This window comes from Rhipicephalus sanguineus, chromosome 3, assembly GCF_013339695.2.
Source record: "Rhipicephalus sanguineus isolate Rsan-2018 chromosome 3, BIME_Rsan_1.4, whole genome shotgun sequence".
NCBI lineage: Eukaryota > Metazoa > Arthropoda > Arachnida > Ixodida > Ixodidae > Rhipicephalus > Rhipicephalus sanguineus.
Genome location: NC_051178.1, coordinates 1274565 through 1295762, shown reverse-complemented (window position 1 = coordinate 1295762; position 21198 = coordinate 1274565). Strand labels below are relative to the sequence as shown.

The 21198-nt window shown below is 47.1% G+C and overlaps 1 protein-coding gene across 1 annotated transcript in view; it reads left to right on the top strand.

The window, feature by feature from the left end:
* The window catches only part of LOC119388411 (tripeptidyl-peptidase 2-like), a 72443-nt gene that overhangs the window by 17605 nt on the left and 33640 nt on the right, over positions 1-21198 (top strand). Inside the window, exons 4-5 of the mRNA XM_037656115.2 lie at positions 16137-16242; positions 19571-19698. Coding sequence (XP_037512043.1) covers positions 16137-16242; positions 19571-19698 — 234 coding nt within the window. The remainder of the gene's footprint in view (positions 1-16136; positions 16243-19570; positions 19699-21198) is intronic.

Here is a 21198-nt window from a genome sequence, read left to right as displayed (position 1 = left end):
AATTCCCCAGCCGAATTCCACTGTGTCGAATGGGCCGAAATTTCGATGTTCCGAACACTTTTCCGCGTCGCGGCGGGTGATACGAACTTTCATACCGAATTCGTCGAGCGACGGCCGAGAGCAGAGCGCTGTTAGCTTTGGAAGTGCGCGCGCGGCCAGCGCTCACACTGTCAGAACTTTAGTTATCGTTTGCCACAACCGTTGTGGGCGAAACCGCGGTCGCTCTTGACACCATCATGTATAGCGACGACGAAACTGACGGAACTCCGAAAGTGCACGCGCGTCCAACGCCCACCCAGTCCAAGCGACGCTGCTTCCCGCAAACGCCGCGGACAAAACCGCGGCAGATGCGATTATAGATACCAACAAACGACGTAGTTTTGAAGGCACGTGCGCGGCCAGCGCAGGCGGAATGAAAACGGAACTACCGTTTGCCGCAACCGCCGCGCACGAAACCATGGTCGCTATCAACGCGATCATCGATAGCGATTACGAGCTCCGAAGGTACGCGGCGAACGCAGCGGTAGATTAAAGGCTATATAGTCGTAAAAAAAGGCACGAAGCAGTGGCGTAGCCGGAGGGGGAGGGCACCCCCCCCCCCCCCCCAAATTGTTTCTGCTACGGCATACAGAGCCCAAAACGACACTTGACCACATCTGCCTGCCCGGCCTCCACTTCAAATCAAGGAGGTGCCCCCCCCCCCCCCCCCCCCCCCCCGAAAACATTTCTGCCTACGCCCCTGGCACGAAGCCTTTTGGCAAAACATTCGTGTCGATCTTCGCTTGTCACTATGGTGGAGCGGACTTCACTTAGTTTTCAGTTAGCCTCATGCGAAGCTTTGGCGCGCGCTTTCGCGGCAGCCTGCTGCGCCGTCCCTTATTGGTCCGTTCACGTGTGTCCCAGAAAGGCGTACGCGAGTTCTTTTGACGCAAATAAATGTTTTGTGCATATATCGTGGTTTGAAAACAGGTTTTGCTAGTTTTTTGGCGATACGAAATTTTGAGCGATACGAATATTGTCGCTTTCTATTCAGATTCGTATCACCGAGTTTGTACTGCAGTTGGGAAACCCTACCTGCGTTGTTTGTTTGGCCACCCTAAGCCATTATAAGACCGCAACGCCAATGTTTACGCTTACGGGGCTGTTAGGTGATCCAATGGTGTTATGCAAACACCCATTATTGGACAGAACTTTTCATTTCAAAAGAATTCCTCCTTATTTAACGGTTTTGTTTCACACGGTTCATTTTCCCACTTGGCAGTGAGCTTTTAGCTGCTCCAAAAGCTGTTTTTCCTGCTCCCAAACGCGTTTTTGGCTGCTTCAAAAGCCCTTTTACCTGCTCCAAAAGCTGTTTTTCCTGCTCCCAAACGTGTTTTTGGCTGCTCCGAAAGCCCTTTTACCTGCTCCAAAACGCACTTTTTGCTGCTCCAAAAACCTGCTCCAAAACGGCTTCAGTCAATCACATCACTGCTTGGTATTCTTGCATGTGAAGCGTTAAGGGGGGACGCGGCCCTTGAAAACCGAAAAATCGCGAAAAAGTCGATTTTTGAAAAACCACATTTTTGGGTTGTATGTCTCATAAACTACCTATTCTGTAATTATCAGCATCTAATTCAACCGCAAAGTGGAAAAAAAGTGCTAATTTCGAGGCCGCCGCGGCGTCCAAAACACGCGCAAATCGCGAAATCAAACCAAACTTCGCGCGCGCGCCATTCCCAGACCATGCGGTCGTCCCGCGCCATCTTGGTGTTGTTTTGACCGTGAATTCTTTCTCTCTCGTTTGCCGCCTTGCAAAATGGCGTCGGCGGCACGGTTGAGACGCTATTGGCGTTTTCCCGCGATGCGATGCGGAGCGCTGATTGGCTAGAGCCAGTGGAGTGACATACCCATAGGGCCAATGGGGACGTTTTTCCGCTTCCGGCGACGGTGGCGGTTCCTGGGATGGGCGGTAATCGACTGGATTTTGGATTTCTGCTGGAGGCGAGCCAATCCGAAAGGGAAAAATCCAATATGGCCGCGCCCGTTGGCGGTCGCTTCCTCGCTCGTGGTGCCGCCGGCTTCGCGGCCGCGACGTCGGTTCGAGCGTCTGCGCACTAATTGCTACTGCACTGTCTTCCCTCTTTATTGCCGATGTACGTACGTATTGCGTGTAGTTGTTTTTCTGCTTCGTTGTAGCCTCTGTGGTAGCATGGCGAATGGTGGCGAGCGGCGCCGTCGCGGCTGCATAGCAGCCGCTTTCGGCGCTCGCTCGAGAAGCAAAAGGCGCATATAACTTTCTTCACATGACATTTTATTGAAGGAAACGTAAATTGCTGCACGTTTAGGCAATATTTGGGCTATAATATCGGTAATAATAACACAAGAAAACGAAAAAGATTCGAAATACTGATGTGGTAAAACCTGAATACAGGAATGCGTACATCGAGCACGCGTACAATATAAATAGGATACGAAAACGCATAATACAGCATAATACAATCACATAAGCAGGGTAAGCATATAAAGAAGTTCTACATCAGCGTAAATAAGTGTACACATACGAGTTGTACAGATTATGACTAACAGCATGACGCGAAACATTCCCACGCATTGAAATATATCATAACAAAACAAGTTGTTCGAATGGTTGTTTCATACTGTGCAAAAGATAATGACGCAACGCAAGCCGAAGAAAACAAGGGGTACAGGAAAAACACCTTTTCCTGTACTTCTTTTTTTTTTTGCCCTGCGTTGTGTCATTGCCTTTTGCACATATACACACACACACATACTTTTGCATATATGTACACAGAAAGTGCACCTAACAGTCATAGCCTTTGCTCATGTAGACGAACCCATGGAGCATAAGTAGATCAATGTCATAATATGCTGCAGTGCTACAGCATATTATTTTGTAAAAGCAGTGAGACAAATCTACCATTTGGCTCAGCTATCCCTGATCATGTTTTCCTCCAGGTAAATGTGTTGCAGGCAAGCTCACGTGATGTGAACAGGACACGCGATGCTTTAATTTTCAAGTAATAAAGGGAGAAAAACGCAACAAAGGGTGGTCTAGGCTCTGTTGCAGAGGTGACCTTTGAAACTTGTGGAAACATTGTGGTTGGTGACTGGTACACAACAGGAATGATCAGAGGTCATTAGTTAAGTTCGAAGTTGTGTGAAGTACTCAATGTAACATGAAATATACACGAATATAAGCATCTTATCAAAGAAATAAGTAGAGTAAAGTGCAAAGTTGAACGCAGCTTCCCTGTTATTTTTCTACCAGGTATCATGTTGGATCCATCACAGTGTCAGAAGATATTCTGAGCAGTACTTAAATTGCAGATGGGGAACGCTGCATAGTTTCATCATAATGTCACCAACTAGAACTGCATCCCTTGTCATTCGTTGGTTCAGGAAGTGGAATGTCACAGTTTGCAAAGTTTAGTTAAACAAGAAACACAGTTGCCCTACACAAACAGTACATTGTGAATAGTTTTAGTGAGTATGGATGCATGCTTCTATTTCAAACTAACATGCATGTCAACCGAGTCGCAGCTTCTGCACACACCCCTCTGGAATCCTCACAGAGCTGAGCACTTCATCAATGTATCTTTTATGCCTGTGAATAGCTGACACCATCAGTTCTTTGCAGTGACACAACAGTCATGACCAGAGGTTTGTAATTGAAAAGTGACATAGAGCCCCTGGGTGCTGAAAATCTTTTGGACTTTGTGAGCACCTGAATCCATGCATGCTTCAACCTTCATGGCCCGTCGCAGTGGTCTAGTGGTTACGGTGCTCAACTGCTGGCCCGAACGTAGTGGGATTGAATCCCGGCTGCATATCAATGGATGCAATATGCTTGAGGCCCATCTGCTTAGATTTAGGTGCACGTTAAAAAAACCCCAGGTGCTCAAAATATCTGAAGCGCTCCACTACTGCATGCCTAATATTCGTATCATGGTTTTTGGACATAAAACCCCTACATTTTTTATTAATCAACCTATTTTTGCAACGTTCATTGTGAATTAATCACACTGTTACTGTTTATAAGGACTGCTTCAGTGTAAAACCAGTCAGCATTATATAAATTTTGGCATTTTTTGGGAGGCTGGATGGTTGATTGCCTTCCAAACCATGTCAAGCAAACAGAAAGAAAGCAGAACGAGCAGGGTTTTCCATTGCCTTTTGAGAAGTGTTGGCATTTCCCAATACTAAAGCAATCCAGAACCTCTGGTCATAATACTCATGCTGATAAGGGCACACGAGGCTTCAAAAAATACAAAAGTTAGCCGGTTAAACTTGTATAATACAAAAGTAACGCAGCAGGAGCAAAAGTAGTCAATGCATTACATACAACCATAGCAGAATTATAAATACACATATATAAATATATACATAGAAATATATACATAAAAATATGTACATATATACATAAAAAAGAAATAGTGCAACACATCTAAAAAAATTGAATAGAAAATGTGTGCAGAAGGCTGCACTATAAATCCAATTTACATAATCATGTTCTATAAAGGCACAGGATAATTTAGCCTGCTACTTTACGTTTTTTCCTGGCAGCAGCACTGTGCCTTGACTTTGTTTCTTGCATGTTCCTGTTTACAAATGTAATGTGCCAATGTAGCCTTGTGCGGCAGAATATTTTAAGAAATTTCTCAGTGCAGCCAACTGAACAGAAAATAGCTTGCCGGATTGGCATCCTTTCCACCAGATTTTTGCACACATTGGAAAAATGTGCACAATAGTTGATTTCATGTCTGAAGGCCGAATCTAATTCCTTTATGTAATTCAGACATGATTCAGAGGTTGCTGCAATAGAACCGAAGAGTTGCTCGGGTACACCACTTTCCTTGAGTAGTGCAAAGAATTGGTGTCGTCCATGGAGAGAGCCACCATCCGCTTCAAGGAGTGTTCTCTCGCATGTGCACTCACTAGTCCTCAGTTCAAGAAAGCTCTTCACAAGAGTACCAGCAACATGGTACACAACATTTTCATATACCATGTCGGTGGCATCTTGTGAAGATGCCTGCAGATCAGATGAATCAGAGGCCTGTTGCGTGCTGTGGCTTGTGGTTGGTATGCTGCTAGGTGACAACAATGCAGATGCACTCTCCAAGTTGGTGAGGAAAGCATTTGTTGTCACCTCACAGTTTCCTTGCGAAAGCTTGAAGAGCTTGCCAATCCAAATATGTTTTAGAGCCGCCACGAATTGGTACACATTTGGTGTCTCATTGCAGCCATGTTTTTGACGAATGATTCCAAAACAGTTTTCTAGGGGATCATGCTGCAATTAACGTGTGAAAAGATGAGTGAAATCAAAGTCCTCTTTTAAATCAGTCCACAGTAACAACAAGGCTTTGATCGTAATCTGCCAACCTTTAATAGTGTGTGGCTGCTTGTCCCGAGGACTACCAAAGTGCCATTGGGCAATCCAACTGATGCATGACTCAAGGGAAGCATGGTGTTCTGACCCATCAGTCATTGCATACCGCAACTTGTCGTCCTGATTTTTTGGGGTCGAACTGTTCAGGCTGTCAAAAAGCTTATCCATTTTTTGAGCAGTAAATTTAGCATCAACAGGAAGCTCTTGAATGGCAATGAGAGTGAGGAGTGCCACAGAGACAGATTCACAAAATACTTGTGTGGCATACTTTACTCTTATTTCAGCAAAGGGCGTCCTGTAGATATGTTGCTCTTTGAGCTTCTTTGCCAATCTTGTTTTTAGGTGTTCAGTTGGTGTGTTAGAGGTGTGATCTATGTTGCGAGTATTTTTGTAAAAGGTTTCAATGTACGCCCAGTCAACAACCTCGAAGCCAATTGTGAGCTTGTGTTTTCTCAAATTATTCCGCGTGCATTTTATCAGGTGTGGGATGTCAAACATGAAGTATAGTTTGCAGTTGTTGACAGTAAAACATGGTTCATGGAGAGAATGGATCAGCATTCTTGACAGGCTGACATTGTTTGACCCTTGATCACAGATGACCACTTTTACCAAAAGACCTTTTTTTTCAAGCTGCATAATTACATCTGATAGCAGCTTGTGCATTGCAAGAGCTGACGTTGCATTGCAGGACACTGCAAAGGCTACTGGCTGCATCCAAATTCTCGATATACCAGACACAGCCATTAGAACGGCTGTATTAGCCACACGAGAAGTCCTTGTGTTTCCATCATATGTGTAGCCAATCACTGTATCTTTTGATTGATCGTACATCAAATGTCTTTTCAAGGCTATTTCATCGAATAAAAGACAGCATGCATTGTCTTGCAGAGGCCAATCTTTAACGATTGATTCTATTGCATCCATGGCACCTGGAATGATACCAGGTGTCATTGGGATGTCTGCCAGCCAGCGCCTGAGTGTCCGCACATGTGGCAAGTGAAGCATTTCTCTGAGGAAGTGGAGGCCTTTGGGGAATTAAAGAACAAATTGAGAGTGAATTGTTTCATCTGTTTGGACCAATGTTTTTTTATTTTAGAAATGTACCAAGCCTGATTTGTGCTTTAAGTAGTTCAAAAAGGTCCTTTGGCAAATCCGGTTCAAGCTTGTTTAAAGCCTCCTGCTGCGTTACGCACCTCGCCTCGTGCCTTTTTTTCATACGACCGAGTGCCATGCGGTACCTTTCACTTCGTGAGTGAAGTGTTAGCAGCTTCTTTTTGGTGCGAGGGGTGTGCACAGAGCTGTGTTTTCTTCGCCCACTTTTTGGCGTTTCTTGCGTCTGCTCCGCGCTGCTGCCCTCCTTGGAAAATTGGAGGCCGCTCGGACCAGGCTCAGCTGAAAAAAAAAGACGTGGAAGAATGCAAAGGTATAGGCTTTCATCAGTCTTGTAGAGAATGAAAAAAAATCACGAGTAAGCTATCAGGGTGCAATCAAAGGGCTACTAATATACGGACCACTATGTGCTGCCATGTCATTTTTCGTTGGAAGCGATGTGTATTCTGCGACTGAGAGAGGAATCCTAATTTATTTTTACATTCCAAGCATTTTATCTTCAAGGAATCATCCATGACCAAAATATCACAGAAAGCATTGCAAAAATGAACATTTCATGAAATGCTGAACAGAGGCAATGACATTTACAAAGTGGAGGATTTTGAATTATTCATCTCATAAATAGCTATCCGGGCTACATAAGCCACATTTACAAGAATGCACACCTTGTGCATCATATTCCACTGGCCTGTCTCGCAGAGCTACACTCATCACAACAAATCAGACAGCACAATTTTCAGTGTGGACCTTGTAGGTCCAACTGCACCCACCTTATATTTGAAATATAAATAATTGTGTGAACTAAATCACTGGTTGCAGGCCCTGAACTATATGCATGGTTTTGTCAACATTATAGGTTGTGACAATATTACACAGGCTTAGGTGTCCATATCTATCAGGAAACATCAACACTACTGGTCCATATTTCTTTATGCAGATGCTGGATGTGTACTTTGCAATAATTCTCTCTCTCACTTTTTGCACTTACCATCACTTGGTGAAACCTGTGACGGTGGTGTGGGCTTCTTGTGGGTGTGCTTGGCGAAGCGGCTGTTGAAAAATAAATAAAAATGCTATAAAAAGCTTGCAGGTATTTTAATAACCTCACTTTGCATCGCACATGTGAATACTGAGCAACAGACTTGTGGAGCAATTTTCAAATGTGCCTGAGAAAAACTACTCAGCGTTTTCATCACTATGGAATGAGCTCAACAAAGAAAGCACTGAGTCTATGCATTGATGTACAAAAATAAAAGATATGTATACCACGCAACAAAGCTTTCTTGCAGGGAGGTTGGTTTGTTGTGAACTCATAACGAGCTCCACAAACACTAGAGGAGTAAGGACGGAAACAGGTCAGAGTACAAACTATTTATACTGTGAGATGCCAAAAGCCATTTTCAGCTGCTCTATCTCCCTGTTTCTTCATTTTGCGTTTGTGCAGCATGCTATCAGTTCATCCATACCATGTAAACAGTGCACTCAGACATTCTTACTGGAAAGCATGCAAAATGCTACTCTATGAGCGCAAGCTAACAACATTTTTTTCCCCTAGAGTACATTTCCTGCATTTAAGGTTTACATACAGCAATTGTTCTCATGGCACTGGTAATTGAAAAAGAGCTGTGGCATTTCTACGTACTGTTCTAATTCCAGAGAACAATCTGCTCGAGTGTGCAGGTGTCGAATACAAAATAGTATCGCTGTTTGTTTTTATTTTTTGCAAGCTATTCGTGCAGTATTACAGTGGCACCACCAACCAAATATTCTGTACCCTTTCATTCCAAGCAGAAAGGTGAAACAGATCCTTGTTCAGTACACCTACCTTCCACTCTAGGGGGGGCAGTCTCAGCAGCAGGGACGGCAGCTCGCTTGCAGTAAACTGGTTGTCTGCAATTAAAGTACTCGAACTTAGTGTCACTCCACGGTGAAAAAACAGCTAGTAGAGTAAATACACTTGCAAGCTTTTAAAGGCATGGCACTAAGCATAATAAATGTGCTTGTTTTTAATCTCCACTAAATTACAATTACAGATAATTACATATGCCGACAATATTCTCTGAATTAAAACTTAATATATGAAACACAACTCGATCGAGTTCTTGTTTTTCCATTGCTTTTATATTGCAAGCTTATAAGGAATTATGGTGTGTAAACGCTAAGCGGAAACAGCGCATTGAAAAAAAAAAGAATACAGAAAAGTGAAACGGCGGCGGTGGGGATGCGTCCAGATTAGAGAGGGAAAAAAAAGTGGCCCCGCGCGAGAAGCGCTGCCTGTTTCATGAACATCCAAAACCGAGCTTGGCCATGCCTTCGCCCGTTGGAAGCATCACGAGGGAGTGATGAAGAGATAAGCGAAACTGTTTCCGGGAGCTTCCCGAGAGCGAAAGGGGCAGGTGGGTATCACGTTTGGTTCAAGGTCCCTCGTCGAGCAGCGCTGCGAGGTGCGCCGAAGGGAAGGAATGAGAACAATTTACGGCGACAAAACTCCGAGCAGGCGGTCGGTACGTAAACAGACACACAGATGAGGAACGCGGTGGTTTTCGCTTGTGCAGCACAGCACACATTCGAATCTGCGGACAGTGTCCCAAGTTAGCTACTGGGGCCTCCGCAATAACTTTGCGAGCGATACTTTCGTCGGCTGCGAACACCACCCATAAACTACACGGACGTGATGTATACGCACGCATTAAAGCGCTAAAAAAAAAAAAAAAGCTGCAGCGAGCACAACAACTATCCCACTAATGTTACTAGCGCGCATAAGTTACAAGTAACACCTAACAAAACACTCTGAAGACACGGTTGTATGACACGCTAATCCGAGTTGGTTAGCTTTCATAAGATAGTTGAGGTAACGTCAAGTAGTGAGGCACGCACATATATACTCACGTGAGCAACCATAACTAGCGAAAAGCTCCGCTTTTGAGAGGTGACGCCGCGTCGAGTCACAAACTGCAGCCCGCCCACTAATATAAACTTATTATCGTAACCATTTCTCAAACAGATAGCTGCAGCAACGAATGGCAGCAAGAAAATTCGCTGTTCATTCAGCAGTTTCAAATCATAACGGTCAACGACAGTCAAATCAAAACTTTGCGAACATCTTGGGAAATATATAATAGTGAACGTATAAATACCTGTGGTCAGCAGGGATTCTGAAGAAGTGTTCGCCTTCATTCCCCGAGGAATCGCACCACTTCACGCCGCAATAAAGGTGCGACATCGCTGCTCCTCGCTGCGGTGGTAAAGTTTGCGTTTCTATGTGCTCTCGTGCTTGCGCGTCGTCTGCTTGTGCGCTGCGCAGGCGTGATGGCGGCGGTACCTAGCGGAGCCACGCACAGTCATGTTTACAAAACTTCTTTAAAACTTTGCCTTGTAATACTCGTGGCTGGTTATAGTTTAATGCAGAAGCACCTTTTTATTTACTACTGTGTACTACCGTGGCCGCGTTATTTTATTTTAATTAGGCTTACTGAGGCCTTCACTTCCCGCCCGTACCAGGTTCGCTGCAATCGTTTCGACGGTAGCGACGCCCCATGGCCTGGACGCCAAACTGCCATCATGCCTCGGGCCTGCTAGAGCAGCGCATTCATATCTCGCGGGAGAAAGCGCGCCCGCCATTGGCTGCTGCGCAGCAGCGGGGGCGGTCGCTCCCGTCGATGGCGCGCCCAGCGCGCTCGCCTCGTTGTTGTTCTCTGCACCGTACGCCTGAATAGACGTCTGCTTACGAGCCGCTCTTCGCCTTGCGCGATCTTTTCGATCATTTTCGCTTCTTTTTCTTTTTGCACTACTTCTGTGCCCTTCGTCTTTGTTGTTGCGGGCGATGCCGGCAATGAAGCCGAAAACAGTGCCGAGGTCCGGTGCGCGGAGGCGCGCTATGCGGCTTGTACAAGCATCGAAATTCCGCGATTCTGCTACGGGTGCCGACTGCGTAGACGCTTGCAGCGGCGGAACTGTGCTGTAGGCTGTCGCCAGTCGAGGATCCGACACATCGAGTGTGGCTGGAGCCGCAAATGCACCGAGTGTTTCCGAGATCGCCGCACGCGGCACGTGCTCCGTATCGGTGCCATCGAGCGTGACACCGAGTGTTTCTGAGATCGCCGGACCCAGCACTTCGTCGGAATCGGTGCCATCGAGCGTGACACCGTCGCACCGAGTGTTTCTGAGATCGCCGGACCCAGCACCTCGTCTGAATCTGTGCCATCGAGCGTGAGTGGACCGTCGCTCCATCTGCGGACGCGTTTCCTAACGAAGGAAGAAATCGATGCGAATGCGAAACGTCGTGACGCGGCTCGCGCTGAACTGGAGACACAAAATGCATCAGTCATTCCACTCTATTTTGTGGTCCCTGATGCCGAAAGAACAGCACTACATGAAGCGGTGCTGCAAAGCAACCCAAGTGATATCGGACTCCATTGGACTTCAACCAGGTTACCTGGCCGTCCAGCGAGCTCGTGAAAAAAATGCTTTACGCGTAAAAAAAAATTCAAAACGACACCTAGAGAAGATGGAGGGAAGACAAAAGAGGCAAAGAGTGCACAAGGACACTTCAAGCTACTCTGCAGGAGCTTTTTGAGAAAAACACATGTACTGAACTTTCAAAGCCCGTTTTCTCAGAATGGATTTTTTAGCTAGTTGTGGTGCTGAGGAAAGCGATTTCTCAAGAACTGCTCATCAGATTTGCGTGCAGTTTTTTTTATTCTGTTCCTGGATGATCTGTCCAGGGTGTAACAAGCTGCTTTTTTTAAAAACTGGTGCTGATAATTAATAACAAACAATTAAAATTTGATAAATCTCGTCATTGTGGGCTACATCAAATTCAAAGTTGCATAAAAAATTTTTGGAGGGGAAATTAAAAAAAAGGGCTTTGTAGCACCCTAGGATATCTATCCAGGGATGACCACAAAGAATTTCAGCTTTCTACTATGTCCTGGGATTTCTCCCGGCTCTTCCTCAGGCACACATGTGAACCACCCAGTTAGACCTCAGTAACTCAGGAACTGATCAACACAATTTCATGAAACTTTGCAGTTTCTCAAGTTTTAGTGTAGTGAACATACCCTGAAAGTTTCATCCAGATATCTCAAGAAATAAAAAAGTTCGGTCTCCGGGGTAGCCTCCCCCCTTAACGCAAGATTCTTGTGTGACCCTTTCGTGTGTCAGCAGTAGAGACTGACTGCATAGTTTTGTCACGCTTCCCTTAAGCGCTGGGAAGTCTTTCGGCTTCGGCCTCCAAAATCCTCAGCATTTCACGCTACATGTGAAGCTTTGGTCACGCTGCATTCACCACTGCCGTACCACCATTTCAGAAACTCAACTTCTGTCCTGCTGTACAGTTAAGTTTTCAGCATGGAGAATAGCACCCCTCTTTAACCCTTCTGCGAGTGAGCGCTGAAAGCTTTTCGGGCCTGGGGCAACCATGACAATGAAGTACAACGGTAGCATATGGCTGAAAAAAAAGTGTCAAAAAGCCAGAGAAGCTTTTCCATCAACTACTAGTACCCCCTGAAGAAATTGCCGCTGTTTTTCGTCAATAGTGCCACTGCTGACTGGAACAGTGACTCACCTATCAGTGATAAACACTCCCACAAGAGCCACGGTGGCGCACACAGTAAAAGCAGTAAGGAGCAACTGTGAACGAGCATGCAGAATGCAGCATGCATGCAGCCGTATGCTATGGTTACGGTCAGAAAGCAATTGTAAGGTTGCAACCACACTGCTGCTTCCTCAATTTTAACACGAAAGTGTTTTATGCCGGGGTCCACCAAGACTTTCATGACGTATTTCTGTCACTGAAATACGTAAGCAAAATGAATGCCATCAAATGGCAAAGAAAAAAAAAAATTATAAGAAAAAGTTCTATCGACAGGAGCCGAACCCATGACCTCTCGGTCTGCGACGATAGCTGGTGGGCATTTAGCCCACTGAGCTACCGCCTAACACATAATGGAGGCTACATGAATGCGCCTTTTATCTTTCGCACTTTCCTCTCACAGTGCTCTTGCATGGATGGATGGATGTATGGATGGATGGATGGATGGATGCATGCCATAAGCGTCCCCTTTATAACGGGGTGGTGACATTTGTGCCGCCACGTTCGAAAAACAAAACAACAAAATGCGTCGTTGCTGCGACCGTCCCATTCGGCGCATTTCCAATAGAAGTGTACCTAATTTCATTTAACACACCGCGAGGTGGTGGCTTTAGCCCAAGCCTCGCTCGTAGTATCTATCCATATTGAAAAATAGCTCTCCAATGTTCGCCTGGCTGTCGCATCGCGTTCCCCGCTCGCCCTGTGAGAATTAAGTGCCAGGCTAGAGGCAAGACACAGCACGCGTAGCGTTTCTTTGCGTTTCACAACGCTTTGGAGGAGTGCATATCGAATATCAGTGTTTATTATGTGCTTGTTGATGCCATATTTGTGCGGGATTCACCATATGTGGTGTTAAGAACTTCAGCTACCGCAAGTGTTAAAGGGACACTAAAGGCAAATACAGTAGAACCCCGCTGTTACGTTCCTCACTGCTGCGTTTTCCCGGCTGTTACGTCGTTTTCCGGCGGTCCCGGCATAGCTCCCATAGGATACAATGTATTGGGAACCCCGCTGTTACGTCGAAACTGTCGGACCGTTCCCGTATGATACGTCGCGAAGTGCGCTCGGAGCCGACCGAGTGACTACCAAAGAGAGCGGCCATGGTGCATTTTCACGCAGCTTGGCCTCGTTTGACCGTAATATTAGCCGCATGAGAGGCGCAAGCAACAGAATCTTTCAATTGATGCAAACAAAAGCATGGCCTTCGAGATTCAAATTGCAAAGATGGCGTCTATGACGTAACTGCTCGCGAAAGCAAGGCCTTCGAGATTGGCATTTACTATTGACAAAAGCATAGCCTTTGAGATTTGTATTGCACAAACATGGCGTGTATTAGAGCTGTGCACGGGCCGTATTTCCGAGCCCGAGCCCGGGCCCGCTGACATTGTCGAAGGCCCGCCCGAGCCCGACGGCAAAGGGCTGCGAGCCCGCCCGGCCCGGCCCGACGCACGAAAACACAATCCCGGGCCCGGCCCGGCCCGGCCCGGCTTTTTGAAGGTTCGCTGCGAAAACAAAACATTGTTTTCCGGTAATTTGGCATTTTATTGAGCATATCAAATATGATCAAACGACACACGACGAACAGCCTCTATTACACAGATTACAAACTGTCGTGCAAAAACAGAGAGCAGTCTAACGATTCCGGCTTCAACGAAGTGCGGCGCTTTTGCATTATGTAGCCCGCCGAACTGAAGTTACGTTCGCTGCTTGCACTCGTCGCCGGAATTGCTAATATCTTTTTTGCCAGCCTGGCAAGCTTGGGATATCTCTGCTGCTTGTTTTTCCAGAAGACTAAAACTTCAGATGGACAGGAGGACGATTCCATAGAAAGACAATCGGAGAGCTCATCTTTTTTAACTGCTACATTCTCACCACTGTCGCTCCACTAGCCGAACAACTGCAATGGAAAGGAAATGCGGTAAAGGGCGGTCGCGGAAAAGGCGCTGTATCCGAGCTGGAAAACAATTCCCGCTCATTCTCTATATTTCGGGCTTGAGTCGGGCTTTGCGCCGGGCCCGAGCCCGGCCCGATAAAACGCCAAGTAGCCCGAGCCCGGCCCGGGCCCGAGGTGAAAATACGTCGGCCCGCCCGAGCCCGGCCCGCGGGCCGGGTCGGGCTTTCGGGCTACCCGGAGCCCGTGCACACCTCTAGCGTGTATGACGTAATTGCTTGCGAAAGCAAGGCCTTCGAGAGGCATTCACTTCTGCCATCGCGTTGGCGTAGCCTCATCATCATCGTTATTTGTCGGAGAACGGGAGGAGTTCGAGCTGGTTGGAGCCACTGGAGCTCGCATGGTCGTGCGTGCGGTTCGCGGTCGGACTCGCCGCGCCGGTCGTGATTGCGTATGCTTAGTTCTTTCATGCCTACAGCTGTTGGTGTTAAAAAAGTCACATACGTTGATTACATTTCTGTGGATGAGGCCGTCCTTAGCTCCGCGTTTCTATCCATCGACTAGATCGCGGCTGAGCGCGCCAATTTTCGTGCTGCTCGTAAGAATTGAAATAAAATTCTGTACCACTAAATATTTTGCCGTTTTTCCTGTTTTTCGTCTCTTACGTTTCCCGTCTCTTACGTTTATTTCCTACGGTCCCTTCAAAAACGTATCAGCGGGGTTCTACTGTATTAAGTCGACGTTGATTGTTGAAATAGCGGTGCAGAAACCTCGTAGTGCTACTTTTATGCCAAGGAAGTGCTGATTTTGAAATAAAATCACGTTTTAGTGGTCCGCATCGCGTTAGCGCACTTCAAATCACCCGCCTGAAATCAGACTTTCATACGTCACTGCTGCCGTGCCCAACGTTGCCCGCCTTTATTGCGCGGCTGCCAACACTAGTAGCAGCAGAGCGAAAGTAGCGGGACCGACAGCAGCAACAATGGCCATCGAAGCCATCGAACCTTGCCGCAATCGCCGCAATGGATGTAGACGGAGAACTTGACAACGAGCTGACTCTCGGACTCGGGAAATACCGATGGAACGGCGCTGGGGCAAAGACTTGCTCAGATGGGCACATTGAAAGCCTTGACCAAGTTGCGGTTGGTCGCGTAATCGTCAGTAGGAAAGTGCAGCGAGCACACACGCAGAGTTTTTGACTGTTTAGCACACTGGCGCAATGGCATGACACTAAGCCACTTCGAGCATAAGGGTTCATTCCGCGGCACCCAGTGAAAAGACACATCGGTTTCCTTGCTGCAGCACTGGCGTTGTGCACCATTCCGCCATCCGGCAATATCACATGCATGCGGCATTTTGTCGAACTTTCTGTCAGAGCGACTTTCACGAGCGCGCAAAACACACGCGGCAATACGCGATCCCGAAACTACCACTGAGACGCGACCACGTGAGCGAAGCAGGGCGCCGGGTGAAGTGCAGTTCGGCGAAAACGGAACCTTTGAACTAGTATGCGCGCCGTTCCCCACGGCAATGCCACAGAGGTTCTTTTTTCCATGAATCAAACGGAAACGAACAAACATCATTTTATTACCTCTTTTGATGCACGGAAGGTTCTTTTTTTATTGCTGCTAGTTTGATTACTAGTGGTTTATTGTAGGCAGACTCTCATACGTCATCGGGATCACTTCCAAAATGTCCCACTCGTGGCGCTCATCATGTGATACATTTAGCTTAATTTCTCGGTAAGTAGGGCACTGCTGTTGATGATATTGCCGTTTTAGAAGTTGTCATACATTGAACTTTCACTCTGACAGAAATCGTTATTTGCCTTTAGTGTCCCTTTAAATTATGATCATGGGCACTTGTTGTCGGTACGGAGATGTGCCACTAGGCGTCAACGTGAGTGTGTCCACATCAGGTGGTGCTACATGTGCCAAACAATAGACATTATATGAGCTCTGATATACTAATGCACTAAAGCGTTTCGCTTTTTGTGTTATACCGATTCCTATGGCGGAGGGATCAACCATCTTTTTCATTTGTCTTCAGTCAACTCTACTCTGCAGTGGCACTAAGGAATATCACTGCTGTGGATTCCGTAGACTTGCTGACAGCATTTGTAGCTGTTGTGACTTGATTCATTGGTGTGTGTGCAGGCTGCAAGGAAAGTCTGCAACCAGCCTCTTCGAAGACCTGAAGGAGAAGAATGCCAAGCATGTGCCACTGTTGCTTGCACGGATCCAGTCACTCGACACTGACAAGGTGTGTTGTAGTATCTACTGCTTTGTCTGTAAACAAGCTACGTGCCTATGCAGTAACGCTTTGAGTGATTGAAAGGAAAGTATAAATGACTCTATCTGATGTTCGGAATGTAAACTGGAATGCAAGAGAATGAGAACCACGTTGCACATGTGTGCTCCGTGTGGGCACGTGGGCAGAGTAGGGTACTCCTGAAATGCAGTGGTGGCAGCCATCATGTAGTGAAGTAGCGCAGTCAACGGTAATTTTCACAAATAGCGGCACAGCATTGAAGAAAGGGGCTAATCTTTCCTGTTCTGTCCTCTTTTGTTTGGCGCTGTGCAACTATGTCACCCTGCCTTACCCAAGCTTTGGGCAGTATTTCATTTTTTAACAGCGGAGCTATTTAAGCTCTGAGAAGCCCCTTTTGTCATGAACAGGAATTATCATAATGCTGTTTACCCACAGTTGATGCACTGGCCCAATTTCCTTCTTGTTCATTATTAACAACGGAGCTGTTTGGTGTAAGCTCAGAGAAGCTGAGAGTTAGTCGCGAACAAAAATTATCATGATGTTGTTTACCCACCATTTATTCCCTGGCCATTCTCCCAATTTCCTTCTCATTAATTATCGTCATCATCCTGTTTACCCACAGTTGATTCACTAGCCATTCTCCCAATTTCCTTCTCATTAATTATCATCATCATCCTGTTTACCCACAGTTGATTCACTAGTCATTCTCCCAATTTCCCTCTCATTAAGTATCATCATCATCCCATTTACCCACAGTTGATTCACTAGCCATTCTCCCGATTTCCTTATTAATTATCATCATAGGGTGCATACAGGTCCTTGAAATCCTTGAAAACCCTTGAATTTGAAAAATACGTTTTCAAGGCCCTTGAAAGTCCTCGAATTTTTCCCGTTCTTGAAAATCCTTGAATTTCTTGAGCAGTCACTCTCATATCGATATTGCTACCTCCTTAATGTGGTAGATCGGCGTGTCGACCTGACAAACTGCGGCGTGAGCACACATGGTTCCGTTTTGCAGAGCCGCACCGGAAAAGAAAAGTCATGGTTTTGCGGCGAGGGCGAAGCAGTGAATGCGATAGCAAAAAATTAGAACGTCCATGAAGAACAGAAAGCATCTCGATACCTGCAGCGTGCCATTCAAGCACAAAGGGCGCACGAAAAGAACACACACAGGACGAGTGCAAAGAACAACTGCCACAGCTCGACACCTGCAGCGCACTGCTTAAAGGGCCAGTAAACAAGCTCCGACTTTTTTTTTACAGCCCCCACACAAGCTCGCCAATTCGTATAGTAGACCGCGGCGACCACATTTTCAGAATATTACAGCGCTGCGCGCGGCGCAGACCCACCATTTCAAAAAACAATTCCCGCGTCTCTTTCCTTCGTCTGACCAATCCCTCTCATACGTGCAGTGATGCAAACTTGCCCATGGGCAACTTGACGTACCACTGAGCTCGTCGATTGGTCTAAACCGGGTCTCCACAAGTTAACGTCAGTTCCTGTTCCCACCCACCGCTACGAAACTGTGCCTTGTTTCTTGGCCCTGTGGTGATGCGGTTGTTTAGAGTAGGTTTTGATTACCGTAAAAACCCGCATATAGCTCGGACCCGCATATAGTCCGGGGTGTAATTCGGGGATAGCAAACGTGAGAAAAAATGTTTTCACCCGAATATAGTCCGAGGAAAATGGAAAAAATGCATTTATTGGCATTTCATTCATCGTCGTCGTCGGACGCACTCTCTTCCGAAGCTCCCTTGTCGGAAATGTTCTCCCACAGCACATCATCCTCAGTGCCATCAAGCGCGTTGGAGCACTTTTTGAAGGCGCGGCAAACGAGCGCCTCTGGAATGCAGGCCCAAGCCTCGACTATCCACGAGCAGAGCATCGCTGGCGAGGCCCGTTTCAGCCGTCCGGCAGGGGTCACTTCTGGTTCTCCGGACCTCATCCACTCCACGTACAGGCGCTTGACATGGTCCTTAAATGGCTTATTAAGGCACACATCAAGCGGCTGCAGCTGTGATGTCATCCCTCCCGGGATGACGACGAGCTCGGTGCGGGAGTCGCGCAGCAGTCGCTTTACGGAGTCGGCCAGGTGACACCGAAACGCGTCGAGCACAAGCATCGAAGGGAGCCCCAGCAGTGCTCCGGGCCGTCGACACCACACGGACTTTATCCAGTCAAGGACTAACGATTCGTCCATCCACCCCTTGTCCTGGCAGCGGACGACGACATTTTTCGGGAACTTCTCCCCCTTCGGCAGCGTCTTTCGTTTGAACACCACGTAGGGTGGCAGCTTGCGACCGTCAGCCGTGCAGGATAACATTACAGTCACCCGCGTTTTTTCGTTTCCAGTCGACCGCACGATAACTTGCCTGGAGCCTTTTTGATGCACCGTCAGCGCCGAGGGCATATCCAGGTAGACCGGCGTCTGATCCGCGTTGTCGATCTGGCCCAGCTGAAAGGGGACTGCCTTTCGCAACGCAATTATGTACCTTTGAAAAGCCACGAGGTGCTCTTCGTAGCTCTCTGGTAGCTTCTGGGAGATCGACGTACGCCGACGTAGGGAGAACCCAGCGCGGCGCATGAAGCGAGACACCCTATGCTTGCTCGCTTTGAAATCCTCCGGCTGAATGCCTTTGTCTCGAGCGATCTCCCTTGCCTTCGCTTGTAGCAGCTCGATGTTGACAGCGAGATGTGCAGCTCGCTGCTCCCGCACAAAGTCTGTGAGTTCTCGTTCCACGTCAGGAAATGCTCCATTTTTTGGTCCGCGGAAACTTTTTCGCTGGCCGCTGCATGCAAAGAGGGCTTCCTTCTGCTTCCGCCAACCGCGAATGCTCCGCTCGTTGACTCCGAACTGCCGCTCCGCGGCACAGTTGCCGATGGTTTCGGCAGCAGCGATAACTTTTCTTTTAAAAGCAGCAGAGTACTGCCTGCGCGGTCCTGACATGGCGTAAAATCACAGGAGCAAAATTGAGGCCGTCGTTATGGGCACCAAGTTGAAGCAAAGGCCACTGACCAACTGACCAGTTAAGACTAACGCCGCTAACACTACCTAGCGCAGAAGCGCGCAGACAGCTGATGATGATGATGATAGCACCGCGCAATGCCGAAACCGAAACTGAATTTGGGCCGAAAATTCTTGGGACCCGCATATAGTACGGGGCCGAAATTTCGCACCCTAAAATCTAGAAAAAAACCCCGGGCTATACGCGGGTTTTTACGGTACTTGTTAGTGTTCTGTCTAAATACTGAATGTCAGAAATACAGTAATGACGAGTTGCAAATTGACACGTTGAACCATGTGAAATATGCACTGCAGGAGCGCAGCCGCTACCTTTCGGATATTGTGGCCCTGGCAGATGAAGCCTTGGCAGCCATCGACACACTTGAGCTGCTGGCTGCACTGGGAACACGCACCGACAAGAAGGACAACAACAACAACAAGCAGTGAGTTCAGCTTCAGCTTTTCTCTCTTCACCAAGCGCTGTAGGGCACCTTGACTGATCACTACAAACTGCTCGTCAAGGAATATTCAACTGCATTAATTTGTATGAAGGTTGTAATCATAGCCAATGTAGAAGTAAAAGGTGAAGTGTAATGGTGTAAGGTGGTGAACTATGCACCCGTTTTCCATAGCTGTTGTTAATTTTTTTAATTCAGGCTCAGTGTAAACCACTGTACCCCGCAGGGGTGTCTGCGCAAGCAGGCATTTAGTGAGCACGTCACCATGGACCCGAGCCAACAGGGGGGTTTCGACCCCCTCCCACGCCTAGCCGTGTGTGGCTTAGCTGTGTCCTGGGAAAAGGGGATCCTGGGGTTGAGCCGGACACTGGATGATTGGACCTTTAAGGCCCCTCGGCAGAGGCAACACACCCCTTTGGCCCTGGCGTCTCATAGACAACACCCCTGGGCTGACCCACCCAGGCAAAATTGGCAGTCGCCTTTTCCTATCCCCCTCTCCAATCTTTTTCTTTCCTGTCCTCTCTCTCTTCTGTCCTGTATTCTAATCTCTTCTGTTACTGCCCCATTTTTGTAGGCGGCTCGGGTTAATCGTTCATGTGTCCACTCTTAGACATGATATATTAGGTTATAGATGCATTGTACAGCTGGCGTCTGCAGCCTTATGTGTGCTGCAGCGTCCCCTAGTTGGACTCCATGGTCAGTGGCCGGCACTGCTGCCGAAATATACAAATTTATCATGGGAACACCTGCATTTCCCTGTCTACTCGATCATTACCGTCACAAGAGGGTACGCACCGACGAGCTAACATCTTTCAGCCAACCTAGAGCAACCTATCCAAAATTCCATGCCACACGCAGCGAAAATCCAGAGAAACAAGCACGAGCAATTTCCCCATTTGTCGTATCGAAGTCTTTGACTGAAACCATTGGACCGGGCTATAAGGTGACCAAAATGGCCAGCGGAGACCTTCTGCTTGAGCTGCCCGAGAGACAGTAATATGAAAAAACTTGGCAGCTCTGTCACATTTTACAACATTCGAATATCTGTCTCGCAACATAGATCAATGAACAGCTCACGTGAGTTGTGTCAGAAACAGACCTCCTCGAACTGTCCGAAGATGAACTATTAGAAGGATGGAAACATCAAAACGTGACCAGTGTAATATGCATCACCATCAGAAGTGAGAACAAAGAAATTCACACCAAACAACTAGTACAGTAAAAGCTCGTTAATTCAGATTTCACGGGAGCGGAAAAAATGTCTGAATTAACCGAATGCCGAATTAACGAATGAACAAGAAAAACAACATTAAAATCAAGTTGGAGAAGTATACCTTTATTTGCTGAAGTACAGTGAACTCCCGTTAAGACGAACTCGGTTAAGACGAATTTTCGCTTATACCGAACAACACAGGACCATTTGTTTGGTTTCCCATAGACTCAATGAAAAAAAAATTCGCTTAAGACGAACCGCCCAGCTGTACT